Genomic DNA, 19,918 nt, shown 5'->3' with positions numbered 1-19,918 from the left:
GCCGGGCCCGCAGCCCGGCGGGCCGCGGCGCTGGTTCCCGGCCCGCAGGTGCACGCCGCTTCCGCGGGATCCGGACGGCCCGGAACAGGCTATGGCCAAAGAGAACTAGGGCCTGGCGGCCCGCGGGAGGACCGAGAGGCCCCGGAGCGGCGGCGGCGGCGGCGCCCGGCTCGCCCCTGCCCCGCCGGCGGCGGCCACCAGAGCTCGCTCGCTGCCGCACCGCAAAGGGTTGTGGGGCGGGCCGCGGCGGTGGGCGCGGGCCGGAAGCGGAAGCGAGCGGCGCCCCAAGCTGCGGCGCCTCTGTGGCGGCTGGGCCGCTCGGCGCGGGGCCGCGGCCCGGCCCTTCCGCTTCCTCCCGCGAGCCGGCGGCGGGCGCGTCTGCGCGGGTAGCGGTAGCGGGAGCCGGCGGCGGCGAGTGTCGGCCTGTCCCTCCGCAGCGCTGAGGGGCGGCGCGGCCCGGCCCATGGACCGGCACAAAGTGAAGCGGCAGCGGCTGGACCGGATCTGCGAAGGTGAGGCGGGGCGGGCGTCCCTCGCAGCGGCGGCAGCGCCGCGTGGGGCCACGCCCGGCAGCGGCCCAGCGCCCGGGCGGCGGGCACCAGCACTAGCTGCGGCAGCGTGTCGTGCGGCGGGGACCCCGGCCCGGCCGCTGCTCTCCTGTCGAGCTGAGGTGCCCGGGCGGCCGGCGGCGAAGAGACCCGCCGGCAGCCTGTGCGGGTCCTGCTGCCTGCGGGTGGGCTTCCACCCAGCGCTTCTGCAGCACGCTGCCTGCGGCCGTGCTACTGGGGGGGCGTCGGTGCCTCGTCCTGCTAGAGAGGGGTGACTGCCAGAGGCCCCGTGAACGTAGAGTTCTGCTCACTTAATGAGGAAAGAGACCTAGTGTCTTGGCGTGCTGAGGTGGGAGAGGGGGGCAGGTTAATGGGGAGTAGGCCTGGAGTGGCTTTATAACTAGTTTTGGGAGCCTAGAGTAAGATGGTGTGCTTCTGAGTAGACCACGTCTATTATCTCGTTATCGATGAAACGTGTTTTGCTTTTCTTTATATAGTGGCGGCAGAGGGTTTTTTTTCTAGCTTCCTTTCCCTGTGTTTGTTTACTATTTATTTCTTTTGCTTTGACTAATTCCTTCCTAAATATTATAGAACTCTAACAGAACTAGTGACTTGTGGGACTAGCAAATGAGGGTTCCAGAATTCTTGTCTTTCATGTAATCACTCCTGCTGACTTTCTTAATAGGCATACGGCCTCCTATTGTGAATGGCCCAATGCCGGCACGGCCACTGGTTGCACTCCTGGATGGACGAGATTGCACTGTGGAGATGCCCATCTTGAAGGATGTTGCTACAGTGGCATTTTGCGATGCTCAGTCAACTCAGGAAATCCATGAAAAGGTGGGCAAGAAAATGCGCAAGCATTCAGACATACTGCTCTGCCTCTTAGAGTAACCAAAGCAGAGATTCATTTGGACTATTTTTTGTTGTAGGTGCTGAATGAGGCAGTAGGCGCTCTGATGTACCACACCATTACCCTTTCTCGTCAGGATCTGGAGAAATTCAAAGCCCTCAGGGTCATTGTGCGTATTGGCAGTGGCTATGACAATGTTGACATCAAATCCGCTGCAGAATTAGGTATGATGACACCGTTAGGGCTCTGTTGCAATCAGAACTGAATGTGAAGTGGAGCACTGCATGTGTTTTTCTGTTTTATAGCTGAGTGCGTTTAAAACCTTTTGTGTAAAAATATTTGGAGCTGCTTGGTATCGGGCATCTTTAGGAAACTGACCAATGTCGGAGCTGGTAGGTGGCTTGAAAGAAAGATTCTCCGTTCTCAGATTGCTCTGCTATAGATGTCAGGGTCTTTGCTACTGTTTGGGATTCAGAAACCTGAATACTGTGTCTAGATAACTTTTGGTGAGGTGGCTTTGGGTTGTTTGTGGGGAAAGAATTGAGCAAACTCTGATGTCTGAAAGCAGCCTGCAAATGCTGATGCAGGATAAACTCACCGTAAATGCTTGATTAGTGAGTTTTCCTGTTAATTTTTTATATGCAGGTAGGTTCTGATTCAACACTTTATTGTTGATCCCTTTAGAGCCCTAGGCATGTGAAGAGTCTCTGGATCAGGTGACAGAAAGCTGCTATTTATTAAACATATGGCAGTGAGACTGTTGGACCTTGTAGTCTCCTAGGTGAGGTGGATCACCTAAGTACCCTGCCCCTTCTTTTTTAGGTTTGTGTCAGTGATGTGAAACCTTTCTTAATGTAATACAGATCAGATTAAGCTTAAATCAAATGCAAGTATTTATATATAAAATTGAAATATCCGTTACAATTTCCAGATCTGTAAGAACAGATGAATTGCAAATAAATGAAGAGCGCATATTTGTCTAGTGCTTGAATCTAAAGTACTTAGGTCTAAAGAGTCTTCTCATCTGAATGATTCAACTGAATAGTCTCCAGAGTTCCTGGCAAGGTCTTTGGCTCTCATCCAGCCATTACAGTTTTGGGCTGAGTTTGGAACCTAATCTACTCTTAGGGTTCTCTACTTAGTCACCATCCATATCTTTAATTCATTCAGACTCAAAGCTTTCCCTTTCCCCCAACTCCACACTCATTAACCCAAGGAGAAATCGGTCAAAGTTCTTTCACCATCAGACTGCTGCTTGCCACTTTTGCTTTGGAGCAATAGTATGATGACCCTTATGCATGGTCAGATTTGCTTTTTCATGGACAATTAATGATTATTTTCATGCTTAGCCAGGCACTTTAATTCATTCTGAGGTAAGATACTGTTCCTTGTGTATTCTGAATCTTCAAATCAGACCAAAGGGCTGTTGTGTGTGTTTCTGTTTTCTTACATTTAGACATAATATTGCATGTAAACACAAATTTGTGTCTAGCTGTGTAAGAGATGAATGCATGTGGCTTGTCTGAAGTTGAATGATAGGTAACCAGTGAGACTAAAAGAGGTGAGGTTTCCCTGTCTCCCCTCCTCATGTCCTCTGAGCCATCAGTGTGGCACTATGACACAGTTGCAAAGGATTTGATAGAGAAAAGGAGTCAGATATCTGGGACTGTGTGTGACTCGATGATCTTAGAGGTCTTTTCCAACCTTAATGATTGTATGATTCTATGGTTGTTGCTCTCCTAGTTCTCTTGGGAGAGTGTGGTCTGAGTTTAGTCAAATGTAATAGGCTTAAAAAAGAGTGATGCATTGCTGAATGTTATGTGCCTTCAACCATTGTCTAGATTTTATTCCTAGTTTTTATATAGGTGGTGGACTTTTGAGGAGGAAGAGTTTCCTTGGTTTGGCAAGTGGCTAGGCTTACGTTTGGGAAGAGACCATTTTTTCATCTAGTTGGTTTTATTTCTTGGCTGGTTTGTTGAATGAAGGATAGCAGCAGTGAAGTGGTATGTTGCCAGGCCCTCCCCCCCCCCCCCTTTTTTTTTTTTTTAATACACTGCTCAGGAATGACCAGATTTTGCTAGTGTTCCATCTTTCTCTTTCCTGACAGTAATTTGTGCTTCCAGGACTTTAACTCTGTTTGTATTAGTAATTTACCTGATAGTTCTAGCCATTGGTTTTATGGTCCCTTGTGGTTATAAGTTATTCTAGAGTGTGAGTGTCGTGTTGTTATTTTTGAGTGTAATTTCAAATGGATTTAGAGAGGCTCCTGTGGCTTCTGCCTGTGTTTAATGAGTTAGTTACTTGTTGTTGCTCCTGGGGAAGCTGATGCTTGCAGTGAGCTTCTGGATTGTGAGGCATGAAAGAGCTCAACCATCTGTCTTAATTCTTCTGCAGTCTGCCAGTTAATCGGTCAGGAGTATCTCTGGAACAAGAGCATCTTTTTGCATGCAGATCTTCTAAAACAGTCAGTTTCTTGCATCATATGTATGACTCAGTTTTCTCATTTCAGCCTGTTTTTTTTCTGGTGAATTTGTCAATCAAATGGATATTTATAAGGACAGAATGGTATTTCCTTGGGGTTAAAAAGCTGGCTGGCCGCATCTATATTGCTGTAGAATGAGCTTCTGAAATGAATCCTGTGTTTCTTGGCAGTAGTTCTGGAGCACTGAATTGTCTTTCAGCGCTTATGCCTGAAGAGCTCTATGTTGGTTTAGTGTTGTGATGCTAAAAATCTTATATGACCTTTATGGCTTTGTAGGCATTGCAGTTTGCAACATCCCTTCCTCCTCAGTAGAGGAGACTGCTGACTCCACCCTCTGCCACATCTTGAACCTCTATCGTCGTGTTACTTGGCTACATCAGGCTATGCGGGAAGGGAATCGAGCCTCGAGTGTAGAACAGATTCGAGAGGTGGCTGGAGGCGCTGTGCGTATCCGTGGGGAGACTTTGGGCATCATTGGACTAGGTAAGTGATGGGAATTGTTAGATTGAAAAGTGAACTGTGAAAGTTTTTGGGAACCTAAGAGTCATAGACTGAAAAAAGTGATAACCTTACAGCTGTTGATTGTGAAACACACTGACTCATAAGGAATGCTAGTGCCCTATTCTGTGATGCTGGATATCTTCAAGAGTTGGGTGTATGTCATGGGATTGGGGATGATTTTTTTTTTTTGGTATTCAAATGGCTAGAAGAATTGGAACATTCAGATAGCTCTTCTCGGTGACTGTTTCCCTGTGTGCTAGGCTCTGTATCAGTAACAAAGCCACCTGAAAGCTACCGATTCCTTCTCCAAGTTCTTGTAATCAGATTATTACTGCCTCTGACTCAGGGTCCAGATTTGGTTTGAAAAACAGAGCTCCTTCTAGGCTAAGCTCTGGCTATTGCATGGGGAAGGACTAGAATTAGCCACATGGGATCAGCACTGAATAACCTCCTCTGGATCCCTTTGGCAATCCTAGGGGTTTCCAGGGCTGCAGTACCTTGGGCCCTGGCCGTAAACTCCAGTGTAGGCTCCCAGTCTACCCTAGTATCTTGTCTTTAAAGTTTGTTTTACCTTTCCTTGATGATTGTGGGTTTTCTTTTGTGAAGGCCGAGTTGGACAGGCAGTGGCTCTGCGAGCCAAGTCCTTTGGCTTCAACGTGATTTTCTATGATCCCTATCTGCCGGATGGAGTGGAGCGATCCTTGGGTTTACAACGAGTAGGAACCCTGCAGGATCTACTAATGCACAGCGATTGCATCACATTGCACTGCAGCCTGAATGAACATAACCATCACCTCATCAATGACTTCACTATTAAACAGGTGCAGCAGGAGCTTGATTTCCCCCACAGAGCACTGTGGAAATGAATGTAAACAGAAACTGCTGCTTTCACAGAGGCTGAGAGCGTGTGAATCCTGCTGCCTCTGTCGTGTGCCTCCTGCTGCCTTTGGAGGCTGGGAGCGTGTGGATCCGGGTGCCTGTGCTGTATAGAATTTCATGTTAAGAGAAGAATAGGGTTGGCTCTTTTTGCCAAGTAATTTCATTTATAAAGAATGTTTTGGGTGATTCAGTAATTTCAAATTACCTTTAAAATGCATAACTGACTGTGCCGGTTAGAGCCAGACATGGTGTGGCTGGGACGGTGTAAGTTTCTTTACACAGCTCTGCCAAAGCCTCGCTGCCCAAGCCCACTGCAAAGTCAGTCTCGGGCTCTACTCCACTAGTCTATGAATGCTTTTCAGTGCTTTCATGAGAGACGTCTGGACATTGAAGTCCAGTTTTGTATAGCTGGATACTTGATTCATGTCCTCTTTCTTTTTTAATGTAGTAGGATGAATATGGAGTGCAGAACTTGAGAGTTCCACTTTTGCCCTTGTTGTCTTGTGGTTTTGTTTGTTCATTTTTAAAGCAAATTTCTCAAGCATTGCTTGCAGGCATTTCCCCTGTGGTTAGCTTTGCAGTGAGAGCACTCCTAGTTCGTCCAGGCCTCATCTAATCACTGCAGGCTCCTGCTCATTTCCAGTAGACTTTCCAAGATTCACTTAGCTTCCATGAAAAGTCTCATTCTCAACCCACTTATTATTTTTCTTCTTCCAGATGCGCCAGGGCTGCTTCTTAGTGAACACAGCCCGGGGAGGGCTGGTAGATGAGAAAGCCTTAGCGCAAGCCTTGAAAGAGGGGAGAATCAGAGGAACAGCATTGGACGTGCATGAGTCTGAGCCTTTCAGGTAACATTGTACATGCATGCCTGCTGCTATCCTGTGACTCACCTATGCTGGATGATTCTTTTGTTTTTTTGTTACTTGAGTTACAGTGATACCCAAGAGGACAGACGGGGTTATCACTTCTGGAGAGAAACCACTTTTTTTTTTTCCCCCCCCCTCCCCCTCCTCCACAGCTTTGCTCAGGGGCCCTTAAAAGATGCACCCAATGTGATCTGCACCCCTCACACTGCCTGGTACAGTGAGCAGGCTTCCATTGAATCCAGAGAAGATGCAGCTAAAGAGATCCGCAGAGCTATTACAGGTAATGAGGAAGACTGTGTGCTCTGCAGCTGCTGCTGAATTAGTATTCTTTTGTTAGTTCACTGCAAGGATTATGCTGATTGTTCTGAAAACTTAGGCTCGGTAACTGGTTTCTGGAACTGGAGAGTAAGTTGATAATTGTCTCTTTGCCTTCTGAGAATCTTGTAACTAATGTTGGAGTGGCGCTTTCCCTCCCTGGGAAAGCCTTGTACCTAGTACATCTTCCAATTCCTTTGCAATAATTCCTTTGACAGTTATACTGTACACCTTTTTTCTGGAGTAGTACATATTTTCTCTTGGGGAAGGCTTGGCAATTGCAGTTTGTGGCCAGTAATTTCCACAAGATCACAGAAGTGGGAAGGAAGGATCAGTTTCTTGTCTTCTCCAGAGACCAGTTGTTCAGAGGAGAGTCTCCCCTGCCCGCTGTTACCCTGTGGAGGTAGATGGAAAAGATGTTGTGCGTTTCCTTTCTGCTTTCCTTTGTAAATGCTTCAGTGAACAAGTCCCTCCTACTTGTGTCCTGTTTTTTTTGTCATTCTTGGCACTCTTGCAGGTCACATACCTGATGCTTTGAGGAACTGTGTTAATAAGGAGTACTTGCTGTTAGCCGCTCAGTGGTCCAGTATTGATCCTGCAACTGTCCACCCAGAACTCAATGGAGCTGCAGCTTATAGGTGAGAGATGTAGGTTGTTCAAGTTACTGCTTCCAAGCATATCTTCCTACTGAAGTAGGCCAACATCCCTCTTTGGGTTTGAAAGCTGCTTGTACCTGCAAGTAGGTATGTTTCCATTCCTATATACTCTGTATACGAGCTTTTTCCAGAAAGCTCAAACAGCGGCACTTCTGAAGCTGTACTAAGATTTAATATTTACTTGGTCATATTTAGTTCCAGCTGCATACTGGTTAATTTTTCCAAATCTTTGCAATACCTGCCCAAGAGAGACCTTAATATAAGAAAGCCTGCTGGGTGCCTGAAAAGAGGTCTGGATCTTAACATTTAGAAGTTGTGCATATCATTAGGGCTGTATAAACAAAGCACAGCTCTTATCTGTAGCCCAAACATGGACTATTAAAGAGATGTTGTCCAGTGGATTTGCACAGTGGGCTAAATAGGGTGTATTTCAGTTTATTTGTCTGTTACAGACCTGCCAAGTGATTCCCTGCTTCCCTTCTGTTTTTCTCTCATCTGCAAAGTAGGAAATATATTCTCTTCCCTTCTCTGAGAGATCTACAGAGGTTCGGATATATTTATGGAGAACGCACAGGGAGGCAGAATGGAAGCAATGGAAGAATGGTTCATTAGCAATTCATGAGTATTGTTCTCTTATTTTTCATCTTACGTCTAGCTGTTTTATTAGTTCAGCTCCTTACTTTTTCTGTCTTAGAGCCCAGTGAAGGATAACTGGCAGCTTGCACTCCTCCAGCTGATGGGGAGGGAATTTCCAGCCCTTCAGGGTACCTTCATACAGTGCCTCACACTGTTTTCCACTGAAGATAAACTTTGTACCTGTTTTCCAAATGCTTAGTATGTGACCTGAGACTATCTCTGCCTGTCTGAGAACAGTTGTCATTTGGTATTAGGGTATAACTGCTACTCTTCAGCTCTGGAGACTTTTTCTGTGTTCTATCTCAGAGCATTTCTGTTAGAAAGAGGGATTTGTATTTAGCAGGTGCCTGAGGGCACGGCTCCTTTCCCCTTGCATAACTCTGTTGGACAAGCTTGTAATTTCTATGTTTCTGTTGGTTTCAGGTTTCCTCCAGGAGTAGTGGGAGTAGCCACCCCTGGGCTACCAGAACCACCAGTAGTGGAAGGGATTGTAGCTCATGGGATCCCTTCTGTTTCTCACTCTGCACCACGTACCCCTTCCCCAGGAGAGACGAGCAAACTGGATGCAGACAGAGAGATTCCTGCTGACCAATAGCAGCATCTTTCTCTCCTTTCCTCTGGCAGCAGAAAAAAGTAGGAGGGTATCTCCTCCTAGGACCTTCTTTAACACCCTACAGAGACTGTTTCCTGTTCATACAGGACGGGAGAATGCATTTCATTACTGGCAAACTTTAGCTCTTGCCTTTATTTTGTAACCCTTTAGTTTTAATCTCTCAATGAGTCTTTCTCCTTCTCTGGGGCAGGGCAGCAGTGACCTTGCCTTCCCTCGGAAATACTTGGTTTAACCAATGATTTTTCCCATGTATCTGCCTCAGTTGTCTGTGACAGGGAACTGTCCTTGTGCACTTGAAAATAGAAGTGGAGCTGCCTGCTCAGGGATGGCCCTCAGTGTTCCTAACACCAGACTTCAGTGCACATTTTTCAGTTGTGACTTGTAGCTTAAATTTAATTCGGCTGAACCTCTCTAAGTGTAGCCATGGGAAATACTACAAAAATATTTAGTGAATTGGATAAGTTGTGACTATTGTCTTTATTATGCCCTTGGTAGAATGCAGCCTAGGCTCAGCTCTGTGTTACTTTGCTTGTTTTAATTAAGGTTTTCTGTGAGAACAGACATAGCGCAGGCATTGCTAGTTCTTGACCATACAAAGTTTTGTCTAGGAAGTACTAGGCCTGAAGTTAAAAGTAACAGTCTCAAAGCCAGCCTTGTAATTTGGAAGGGATTAAAATGTCATCAAATGTGTTCTGGTGGCCACTGTGTTTGTGAGGCTTCAGAACAGTTCACCCTGGAGTCTGTGTAACTCAGAGAAGGCAAGAGAACGCAAAAATGGGAAAAACTTGCACTGGGAGACAGCAAGTAGCAATAACTTGCAGCTGCAGTTGCTGGTTCCTCACACACACGTACCTCACAGCCTAATGGTGTTTATCAACAAGGTATCTATCATGTTAGAATTCTAAGCTTTGTGCTACAGATTTTTTTTTCAGCATAACTGCATCAACTAGAAGTAACATACCAGTGCTTCATGACACTTGTCTCTGTGCTGATGGCGAAGGCAGCTTTTAACTGTTGACCAAATTACTCTACGTTAGCTCTGCTAGCATATACTGCATCTCCAGTAGTGGGCAGGGCAAGACAGTGTTTTTTTACACGAATAAGCTTTGTGATACTAAAGGAGAAAGAACACTCTTAGCTGGTCACCTGAAGCCAAGGCAGGATTGTTGCTCTCAAGTCTTTTCACATTTCCCAAATGATTATGCATCCCTTCTTTGAGGGGTATGGAGTCTTCAGCAAAACAGGTTCCACAGGAGGAGATTTTCCGTAATTCCAAATCTTCCTTTAATTTCATCTTGCTACACTTTAGTTATAGCCTTTCCATGCACAAAATGTAACAATTCCTGATTGATTGGTTCATGTTGTGTGGGTATATTAAAGTAGGTGCTATATGGGAGGCCTACCCTATGTGTGGGTTTGTCTGCCTTCCTTGATTCTTCCTTCTGTTGTGTGTCTCTGACTGGAAGCTGAACAGCTGGGAACAGACTGGAAGTACACCTTGAGGTGTGGATAAAATCCTCTCTTTAGGCTGTTTACAATTTGGGAAGTTGAGGAAAGCTTTCAGAGTCAGTAAGTCTTCAGATTTTTTTCCTGGTTTTAAAGTTTTCTCCAATACTGCCTTCATACAATGGCTTACTACTGATACAGTGAAGTGATTAATTTCTTTCTCCTCCATTCCCCTACTCCCCCCTGGCAATTCAAGAAAGGAAAATAGGCAAGAAGTAAACTTCAGGTGTTTTCTTACAGATTTTACACTCTAACTGTTTAGCATTAGTGAGATGATACTAGTTCTCTAGTGCTGAGTGTCTTTTTTAATAAGGTATTTCTCTTGGTGAAGGTTCTTGGCTTCTGTGTATTCATGGATGATGCTGATTCTACTTAAAATTCATATACCTCCTTGGCTGCTCAGGTTTAGCAGATCAGGCTGGGACTGGTGGTTGGCACAAGTTACGGGAGAACTTTTCTGAGCAAAAGCCTAGAGCTCAGGAGCACTTTGATTGCAGCTGTACCTAAAATAACCAGCAGCACTTTCCTGAGTTCTCTAATCTCTAGGAAGTCTAAATTTTACAAGCTACTAGCTCAGAAAGCTGTTCTTCTGACAGGCAGATGGGGAAAAGTTTTCAGGGACTGAGAGCTCATCTTCTGTCTATTACCACATTAGGGAAGCAGTCTGTCAATAACTTCCTTGTTTGCTGCTGAAAATTCCTGCCCTGCTTAGAGGTTCAGGTCTGAGATTATTTTGTGGTAAGGGGCTTCTAGCTATGAGCTTTGTGAATACAGAGGATCAGAGTACATTGACCTTGTCTCTTCTAGAGCACAATGCAAGATAGATTTTTTTTTTTTTAAAGAGACAGCAATTTTTTTTTTCTTCTTAACTGCAAGTATCTCTATAGACCAGTCAAATAACTGAGCAGAGGAAGAGTGGAAAGATCTCATTTGGGGGACACTTGAGTTTCTCAATTCTTATTTTTGGTGCCTAGATATATTGGTGACTAGTAAGCGTAGGAATTAAATAATTGATATGGTAAGAAATATTTCCAGTTATGGGTACTGAGAAGTTGAAGCTGACAGCATTGATAGTGGCTCTGTTCTATCCAACGCTGTGTAGGCTTGTGATTGGATAAGAACGCAGCTTTCCCCTTGTTTAAAGCCACAGCAGAAAATGTTGAGGTAAAAATGAACAGAACCCTTATCGTGACCTCAAAGAAGGACTCTCTTTGTGCTTATAGGATTACTCTGCTTGTATGCCATTTGCACCTCTGCTTATAGACTGAACCTATTATCACCAGACGAAGGCTGTTCTGAACAGATAGCTCAAAGAAAAATTTACCAGTAGTAAAGTACTGGTCTTCTCCATCCCCTGAGTGCCAAGTCCCTTGTTAGCACTCTCTCCTGTGTGATACACTGATTTGCAGCTCCCCCTCCCAAGCTTAGTGCAGTATACAGAAGTGGAAGGTTGTTTTGTTTTTTTTTTTTAAATGCCTTCCTTCAGAACTAGCGCAGAGCTTTAATCCCAAAGAACAGAAGTCTCCCAGGGTGAGGCAGGAGTGCCCTAGCTGCACTAATCTGCTTACAGGAGGTGCTCACACTGTCCCAAGGTACATTCTGTTTGTCAGGGTCACTGCTGCTGACCAGCCTTTTTTTATAGAGGACTCAGAGTTTCAGAAATATATTTTTGTAGACAATGACTAAACTGTGAAACATTGAAATAAAGCATGTAAACAAAAACTTACAGCACTGTCCTCTGTACAGATGTTTTTCTCACTTCAGTTCTCTCCTGACTCATTAGAAAATGTTTGATTACTTCTTGGATATATTTTAATAAAGTTCTCCAAAGAACATGGCTGCTGTCTATGGAAGGGGTAGTCTTAGATACAATATTGAAGGGGAGGCTTGAAAACCTGCACAGGTAAGTGTCTGCATCAGTACCGCTTTTCTCAAATTAGGTAAGTTGCATCTTCCACACAATCACTCCCTGGATCAGCCACTCTGGCAAATGACTTTCTTTGGATTCTGGAGTACTGACCATCAATCAAAGCTGTGAAGGTGGCAGACTGGAGAAGAAGCCATCTTCAATGGTTAAGGGACAGCTTTGGATGCAGCCTGGTGTTTACTTATGTGACTTCGCACAAGTTGAAATTGTGGTTTTGCAGCCTTTTAAGCATGTAATTTAAATACACGTGTAAACAGTAGCTGTCTTCACCCTTTTACAGTAAAATAGTATTTGAAATTAGTACACAAAATTAGCCCATGAAACTAATTTTTCTAACATAATAAAAGCTGGTGCAACAGAATTGGCACAGAAGAGTGGTTAGGTATTTTCATAAATTGAAGTTATGTTTTATGGCCTATGCTCCCTGTGTCGATTATTAATGAAAGTTAGGAAACCCCTTCCTATTCTTGGTGGATTATATCACTTTTTGTCTAGCTGGTGCTGCGTGCCTTTGCAATATCCAGCACCATGCTCAGGAGATGGGATATGGGAAATGCTGGCCTGCTTTATCATGGCGATTTCAGTCTTGGAGATGGTGGAATGGGAAGGGGACATAGGACCACTTGGAATCTTTCACACGGTGGCAGTATTTCTAATACATAGCTAATGATCTAACTGTTTCAGTAAAAAAACTTAAGACGAGGGCAAAGCCTGGTCTTCAAAGAACATAGTACTGATCTTGGATTTACCACGATAATCACTCGGACACAAGACATAATGCTGCCCTTCAGTAATGTTTCATGTAGGTATTGGCTCCTGTACTTTTAAAAAAAAAAAAAGGGGGGGGGGGTGGAGTTAGTAAAACTAGTGGCCTGTACTAAATCAAAACTCACAGATGCCGTACAGCAGAGAATAGAGAGTTCTGATGCCACTAATGTTGGTTCTTAAGTTCTAGGTAGTTGTTCAAAATACCAAAGGCAGACCCTGCTTCCAAAAAAAAATCTTTTGAACCTTCTCTTGATGTAATCATCTGTCTTAGAATCTGTTCAGTATTTTATCTGCATGCCACATCAGGACTAAAATCACGCCATAAAGAGTACAGATAATGGGATGAAATGATGAAATACACTTCTGAGGATGGGCACATTGTACAAACTGGTATTGGGCATCGCCTTACCTACTTCCCAGTACAGTAAATTGCATCACTCTAACCAGAAAATAACAAAGATGAAATGTTATCTACTTAAAACAACCTGGCACAATCATTTTTAATAAATTAAAGTGAAAGCAAGCAACTTGCCTTTGCTGCTGCTAATTCAGTGTCAAATGTGAGTCTCTGAAAGTGAGGAAACAGTACACGCACAAGAAGAAAACAACTTACTTCCACAAGAATATCCTTGCTCTGGTACGGAGTATAACATCTGCTCCTCGTTCCAGTTTCTATCAGTGCTACTGTGTCTTTGCTGCATAGGCAGGAAGAGATGTAAAGTTGCATCTCATTTCTCTAACAGTGTTGGATTCTGAAGTATTTTGTGGTTGTTCAAGTATGTTGAAAAGCAGCAGGTTTAGGGCATTGCACTATTCTACATGAGAACTGTTCAAATATATCAGCTAATCATGACAGCCGCGTCCCATGAACATAATGATTTTGTATCTTAATCGCCTCCTAAATAAGTGCCTTTTCAGAATCCGCCTCACTGAAAAGCGAAGCACCTAGACCTGTACCGCACTGCTGTTATTCTGGGGCCAACAGCATTTACTCATGCCAATCCAAAACATTCAAAACCGCAACTCAGATCCCACACCTCCAGCTGTTATCGTACCGGGTTTTGTGTGCGTTCACCCGGAAATTCAGGTTAAAACTTTTTGATTTCTGTGATAATTTCAGATTTTGAACTTGGCGTTAATTAGAGGCCCTGCCGCGGGAAGGCCTCCTGCTACGGCTCCTCCCCGCCGACCGGCTCCCCCGCCCCGCCGCGGGGCCTGTCCCTCCCGGCGACCCCTCAGCTGCGCGGCTGCTCCCCTTCCCCTCCGCGGCCGCCGCGGGCTCAAGGCCGCAGGGCCTTGTCCCTGGGCGGCGGCCCTCCCGGGCCCGTCGCTGTCGAGCCCCAGGGGCGGCGCTGCGGCGCTCCCCTCCCGCCCGCGCCGCCTCCTCCGCTCCTCACGGCCGCCGGGCGCACTGTGCGAGGCGGGACGGGCGGGGCGGCGCGGCGCGGCGCGGCGCGGGGCATTGTGGGGCAGAGGAAGGGGGGGGGAGACTGTGCGAGCGAGGTGTATGCCGGGATCGGGGCGGGCGGCGCTCGGAGGCCCAGCGCGGGGCAGTCGTTTGCTCGGTGTCTCGGGGTGTCGGCGGCGACCGGTGGGCTCGGGCCGACGGCGGAGGGGGCTCCTGCCCGTCGGGGATGGCGGACGCGGCGTCCTCCCCCGTGGGGAAGCGGCTCCTGCTGCTGCTGGCGGCAGGGCCGGGCGAAGGCGAGGCGGTGGGGCCGGAGCCGGGGCCTGCGCTGCCCTCCCGGGCCTGGAGGAGCGGCACGGTGCGGGCCATGAGTGGAGCCGTGCCCCAGGACCTAGCGGTGAGGCCCTGGCGGTGGGGGGCTGGGGCGACGGGGAGCCGCGGGCGGGGACGCCGCGGGTCGGGCCTCCCGCGTGGGCCGCGGCCTCCCGCCGCCGGCGCGGGCCGCTGCCGGGCAGGGCTGCGGTGCGGGCGAGGCGGCGGGGCCGGGGCCGCCGCCGCCTCCCCCGGGCGGGTGGCGGCAGCGCCGCGCTGGCGACCTGCGCCCTCCCTGGAGCGCGCTGCCCGCCGCTCCCCGCTGGGCCTGCCGGGCCGCGCTGCGGGCCGAGGAGTAGCGGGCCCGGCCTGCGGCGAGTGCGGTGGCGGAGCTGCCGGGGCATGGGTCTCTTCGGGGCGGAGAGGGTCCAGCAGCCTCAGGTGCGGTGGTTGGAAGTATCACGTCTGAAACAGATGCATGTCTGCTTTCTGATGCTGATACATCTGTATGTAACTTCTAAGTGTTGTTTGTTTTGTTTTGTTTTTCCCGGAAGACATTAAGTATTCTTGACCAGCCTAAACGATGCCCCTTGTTTGAAGGTGTAATTTTGAGCGGGGATTATCGATTTTATTCTGTCTTACATTTTGTTTTCAGCTGTAGGAATTTGTGCTTCGTGTAATGGGTTTAAACACTCTTTAGCATTTGTTTGGTTTATTTCTGGTATAGCTCAGTGAGACGCTTGGGTGGAGACCTTAAAAAGAGCTATTAAAAGATATCTGTGCTGTTTCTCTCTGCATGCGTCAATTCTGTCAGTATTCTGCCTGTAAGCAATGGCATGCTTCTAAGAACTGTGGCTGTTAAAATGACCCATGTTAGGGGGAATGAGGTTCTGTGTTTGTGAAGAGTCTTGTTAGTTCTCTTTATGATTAGCTTTTTAAAAGTTTGTTGTTACGGTTAGTTCTTTGGGCTTCTTTGCAGAGTTCCAACTTTGAGAAGTTTCCTTGACTTCCTGCAACGGTGCTGCTTTCTTTGGCCTTGTTTTAGAACTGCAGCTAGGGCTATCAGTAGGAAGTAGTATGCTGGTTTTAGCTTTGCAAACCCAGGTGGCCTGGCACTCTATGTCTGCGGTTGAGAGTTGTGGAGATGCACTCTAGCTGCTCCCTCATTTGTTTAAGGAGGAGGGGAAAAAAAACCAAAACATGCAAAAAGGGGATCTTTAAATGGAAAATGGGACAAGTGTTTGAGACGGTCTGAAATGTGAAAATGTACTGAGGCTAACTAAGACCCGGTCTGGAGAGCTACTCTTGTAGCAGACTGCGTTTGACGTGTATCATCGGTATTCTTGCATTATGGAATCATCCATCCCAAATATGAGTACGATGCAGTGAATTTTTGCTGTGCCTGATCTTATTACTATTTTGGTGGAAGGATTGGTAGCGTGTTGCTTTTTTGTGTGTGTGTGTGTATCTCTGTCCAATAAAGGTAGTCACTTGTTTCCTGGTTAGTCATTGCTGTCCAGCCATATATCACCTGTTAGACTACCCTAACAAAGTAAAAATCAGCTTCTGTGCTTGATAGCATGGGAAGAATAGGATTTTTTTGGTGTGTGAATTCATTACCTCTGTTCAGCACTGCAGTTCTCACCCCAGTTCTTTTCATCAGTGACTTTCCACTTAGCACAGTTTCAGTGATGCAGCTGTCTCTAAACAGTATATTCTCCAAATCTGTACAAGAACTCTTAAATGTGAACTGCGTAAAATACTCAAGGCACATTTTTCAGAGTTCTGTAATGTGGAATATTTAGTGTTGTCATGGAACCTTCCATGCATAATGAACATTGCTTTGACAATGATAACGATGTACTATCAGAAAAATAAGTCTTCTTTTTAAACTCATTCTGCCAGAACAAGTGACAAGTTGGCACCAAGCAGTCAACCACAATTTAGGAAATACTCATCTAAGGTAAAGTAATAATGTGGACTAGGTCTGAAAAAGGCTACAAAAAAAAATCTATTCTACTCTCTGAGTTACTTAAGTCTGTGCTTTCTTGTGGTATCCTGTAAGGATGGTTTCACTTACTAGCCTGTAGTCTGACATTTGGCTTTTAGAAATACAAAACTGCAGTTGAATATCTACATCTTTCCAAGGCAGAAAACTCAGGAATAGACAAGAAGTATAGAGCTTAAAGCGTTTCAGAAAGCAGCTGAAATAGCTTCTTTTTTTTTTTTTTTTTTTTTAATATTGGAATTTTAGGAAACTATTACTTTTTCTGGTGGGGTAAAGCCTCTGAAAAGGTTTTGCTTTTTTTTCCCTGTATAGATTTGGTTATAGAGAGTAGCTCTTAAATATTCTTACTTTGATAAAATTTGGAATAATCTAATCATGGTTAGTCCATAAAAATATATATAATGGTCAGTCCTAGTTGTCCCATCTTCAGAGCACCTTGAAGAAATCCTGAGGAAAAACTGTGCTGCTATTAGAAAACAGCTTTGCCTCTTCTAACTAGAAACAGATCTTACCCTTTTTTCTCAAAATGTCATTAGGACAGAATCTTAAAAGACCTGTCAAGCTTTAGCTCAGTATTGTCCTAATATTGTAAAAGGGCATGTTTACATGTTAATGGCAAAATAGCTCAACGTGTCATGTGCAGGACAGTACTGCTTTTGCTTATGTGGAAAACAAAAGTGTGTGAAATGACTATTTCAATGCATAGACAAGCTATACAAATACTGTGGAAGTTAGGAGGCCTAGGACACAAGGTGTTTTGAGTAGGACTGTTTTGGAATAATCCACATATCCTTCTTACGGTAGATGGTAGAGAAAGGGTTGGGGTTCCCCCCCAGCCCCTTATGCATAGTAAGTCATGTCTCACACAAGTTTTCTTATGTCTGAGTTTTTATCTATTTCCTACAGTAATCTGCACATATAATTGAATGTATTCTGAAGACGTTTTCACTTCTACATGATATGTAGATTATACAGCTTAACAAAAACATCTAGTAATCTAAAGTATCTTATTCATCAGGGATTTCATTGAATAAAGTTGATATTTAGAAATGATCTGAATTGTGGAATAAACTTAATTTACTTTCCCAGTATCAGAACTGTTTGAGTTAACCATAAATATCAGGGTATTTCAACTAGTTTTTCTAACTAGGTCACATCAGAAAAGAATATCCTCCTGTCTGGAGACAGTATGTAGTAGATGAGGGATGCTGGAACCCTATAAGACTGGATTTAGATTTATGTGCTTTCAAGCAGTTTTCAGATGCTACTTGAAAGTCATCTTGACAGTAGAGTAGGGATAGGGTGTGTGGAAGTTGTTGCCAGCTGTGCATATGCGTCTGCTGCAGAATTTCAGTCCTCTCTGATCGGGACTGAATGGGGAGTTTGTAGAGGCTTTCAAACTGCAGTAGATACGGAAAGAGGAGTTTTTAGATAGAGAATTGAAACTGGGACTCCGTGGAAGTGGTGGGAAGGTTCACAACAAGCTGGGTTTGTATGCGTCCGGGATATCCACGTTGCTTTCTGTGCCACTGTACTTGTCTTCATTTCCTTCTGTCCTGCAGAGGTGATCGTATTCCTGGGTCATTCTTCCTGTCAGCAAGGCACTTGCATGCGTTTGCGTGTTGGAAGAGTATATGAGGGGAAGGGACCACAGCAAGTGGTCTAGGCTTTGTCTCACTCCCTAAGTAATGTCTGCCGTTGCTGCTGTTGAAGGCAGAATGCTAGGCTGGATGGATGTTGGTAAGACCAGTAGGCATATCTTTAATGCTTCTTGTTGTAAAAGAGATGTTTAAGAACAAACAGGGTGTTGAACATTTTTTTTCAAATAAATTTTTACTTGCTTTGCAAGTATAATACAGTTCTTTGAAGGAGAGCTGACTGCAAAAGTAGTGGATGTACATTTTCTCCACTTACTCTGTGATACTTTATTGGTGGCCTAAGTACAAAGTACTATGAATGCTTGTTATGCCACAGTTTTTTTTTTTTCTGATAGCCTTTCTGTCTTCCCATGTGTGAAAAATAGACATCCACACTGAAAAATTTGCATTCATATGGTGAGCAATGTCTTTTGTGACCCCACTGATTACTTTTTTCAGAGCTCAATAAGGTCATGAGGGATTCTATAACCATTTATACTACTGAAATGCAAGGAGCAGGGATGATATGAGGGGGGTGGAATACCTCTGCGTTTTTAGCTTATGTAAGTATAAGTTTATGGGATTTATTTAAAAAAAAAAAAAAGTCTTGGCTTCTTTGGCAGTGTAACTGCAGTAGAGGAAACTCAGTGTGACTTGCAAAATTCTCAAAAGGATCTTGGCAGATCTGAAGTGGTTATCAAGTTATAGATGAGGAATGAGGTGGAGACTCAAGCTAATGAGCCTTCCCAGTCTTGTGCCATCTCTGGTGTCCCTGTGTCATGCTCACCGAATAGTAAGGGGCAGGGCAGATGGTGGCTGTGGAAGGAATTGGTAGGACTGGTCTTGGCAGTGGTGTTGTCAGGGCTGGCAATGGGACTGGAAGGTGAAGGGCTGTTCCTCCAAAATACAGGTTATGGAGAAGTAACAGCAACAAAATTTTTGTAGCAGTGTACAAGAGAGGCTTATTAGCCTGCATGCATTTGCTTAAACCCTTTGCAGAGTTGGCCTTACACAACACTGATTCCATGTCCACTGGGTACCTTCTCACCCTGCTGCCTTCCATGTTTCTGTTAACCAAGACACTCCCAAGTTCCTGTCTGTTTTTCCTCCCCTTTTTCTTATTTGAGGATACTTGTCATAATTTCTTGACACCTGGTAGCAATTACTGTACACGTGCAGGAGTTTCAGTTGAACTGCTTTATTCCTAGGGATTATGGAAATGCCCACTTTGAATGTTCACTGTGCCTGCATGGCACTTATGCAGTGTTTCTGATATTGTAGGAAGTATCACACTATTGAACACGTGCTATGCTGATCTGCACGTGTGCAGTAATTTCAATACATTTTAAACCTATTGGACTTGCACAAAATAAATGTTTGGGGAAGTCTAGGTAGAAATATGGAAGCTCTAGGTTGAGAAGGTAAGCTTCTAAGACAGAGAAATGCTGCCTTTAATACAGCAGTCTGAGTATTTTACATTTGTGTCAATGAAAGAACAGTTTACTGGGCAAGGTCAAAGGTCCACCTAGGGTCGTGTCCTGTGTTGTCGTTGCACCCCCCCCTCCGCCCTATCCTGTCTTGCCCTGGTCAGATGTGAATGTCCCTATGCAGCAGTGGAAGAAATCAAAATTGTTAAGCCTTCCACCAATAGGCTGCCAGGTGGGAGTTTTCTGAAATGATGCTTAGCTGTAAAATCACACACAGCATGACTGCTATATATTTGCATCAGTGAAGGGCTATAAAATAAGTTTTTGCTCATCTGATAGTGGATGCTCTGTAGAGCTCACTGACTTGTAAATACTGGATTGACTTTGGAGGGTTGGTCTCTTCCTCCTTCTGCGTGGTGTTTGTTGCAGCAGAATCAAAGATTTCAGATTCACTAGTTAGGACTTAGTAAACCATGATTATTTGACTTTGGAAAATTGCTGCTCAAATAGGCTTACTGCTTAAAATGTATATTCAAGGAATCTCTTACTAGAGTTAACCCATCTTCTTTATATTTA

The 19,918-nt window shown here is 45.2% G+C and overlaps 2 protein-coding genes across 4 annotated transcripts in view; both read left to right on the top strand.

Annotated features, from left to right (window-relative positions):
* The first annotated feature begins 344 nt into the window (after window positions 1–344).
* On the top strand, window positions 345–11,693 carry LOC143165865 (C-terminal-binding protein 2). 2 transcript variants are annotated; one of them, XM_076349670.1, is made up of 10 exons: window positions 403–512; window positions 1,234–1,388; window positions 1,481–1,625; window positions 4,160–4,366; window positions 4,991–5,205; window positions 5,981–6,111; window positions 6,282–6,409; window positions 6,962–7,082; window positions 7,607–7,722; window positions 8,160–8,214. In XM_076349670.1, the coding sequence occupies exons 1-9, from the start codon at window positions 464–466 to the stop codon at window positions 7,710–7,712; spliced, it is 1,257 nt and encodes a 418-aa protein (XP_076205785.1). In that variant the 5' UTR covers window positions 403–463; the 3' UTR covers window positions 7,713–7,722; window positions 8,160–8,214. The 2 variants fall into 2 exon arrangements, with proteins under 2 accessions (XP_076205786.1, XP_076205785.1); XM_076349671.1 differs by lacking the exon at window positions 7,607–7,722 and having other exon boundaries at window positions 345–512; window positions 8,160–11,693.
* Window positions 11,694–14,128: 2,435 nt separating this feature from the next.
* Window positions 14,129–19,918, top strand: part of KDM3B (lysine demethylase 3B) — a 68,950-nt gene continuing 63,160 nt past the window's right edge. For both annotated transcript variants that reach the window (XR_012996384.1, XM_076350513.1), the window contains exon 1: window positions 14,129–14,355. Coding sequence is in view for 1 of the 2 variants with exons in the window: in XM_076350513.1 (XP_076206628.1) it covers window positions 14,185–14,355 (171 nt within the window). In the remaining variant the exon portion in view is untranslated. The remainder of the gene's footprint in view (window positions 14,356–19,918) is intronic.

This window comes from Aptenodytes patagonicus, chromosome 12 (assembly GCF_965638725.1).
Source record: "Aptenodytes patagonicus chromosome 12, bAptPat1.pri.cur, whole genome shotgun sequence".
Taxonomy (NCBI): domain Eukaryota; kingdom Metazoa; phylum Chordata; class Aves; order Sphenisciformes; family Spheniscidae; genus Aptenodytes; species Aptenodytes patagonicus.
The sequence above is the reverse complement of the archived record's forward strand: the minus strand, read 5'-3'. Positions and strand labels throughout refer to the sequence as shown.

Excerpts from the sequence above, each read along its gene's own strand:
- LOC143165865 (XM_076349671.1), top strand. The coding sequence starts at position 464 with ATGGACCGGCACAAAGTGAAGCGGCAGCGGCTGGACCGGATCTGCGAA. Across the intron at positions 4,367-4,990 it reads TTTGGGCATCATTGGACTAG|GCCGAGTTGGACAGGCAGTG; the intron begins GTAAGTGATGGG and ends TCTTTTGTGAAG. Across the intron at positions 5,206-5,980 it reads ATGACTTCACTATTAAACAG|ATGCGCCAGGGCTGCTTCTT; the intron begins GTGCAGCAGGAG and ends TTCTTCTTCCAG.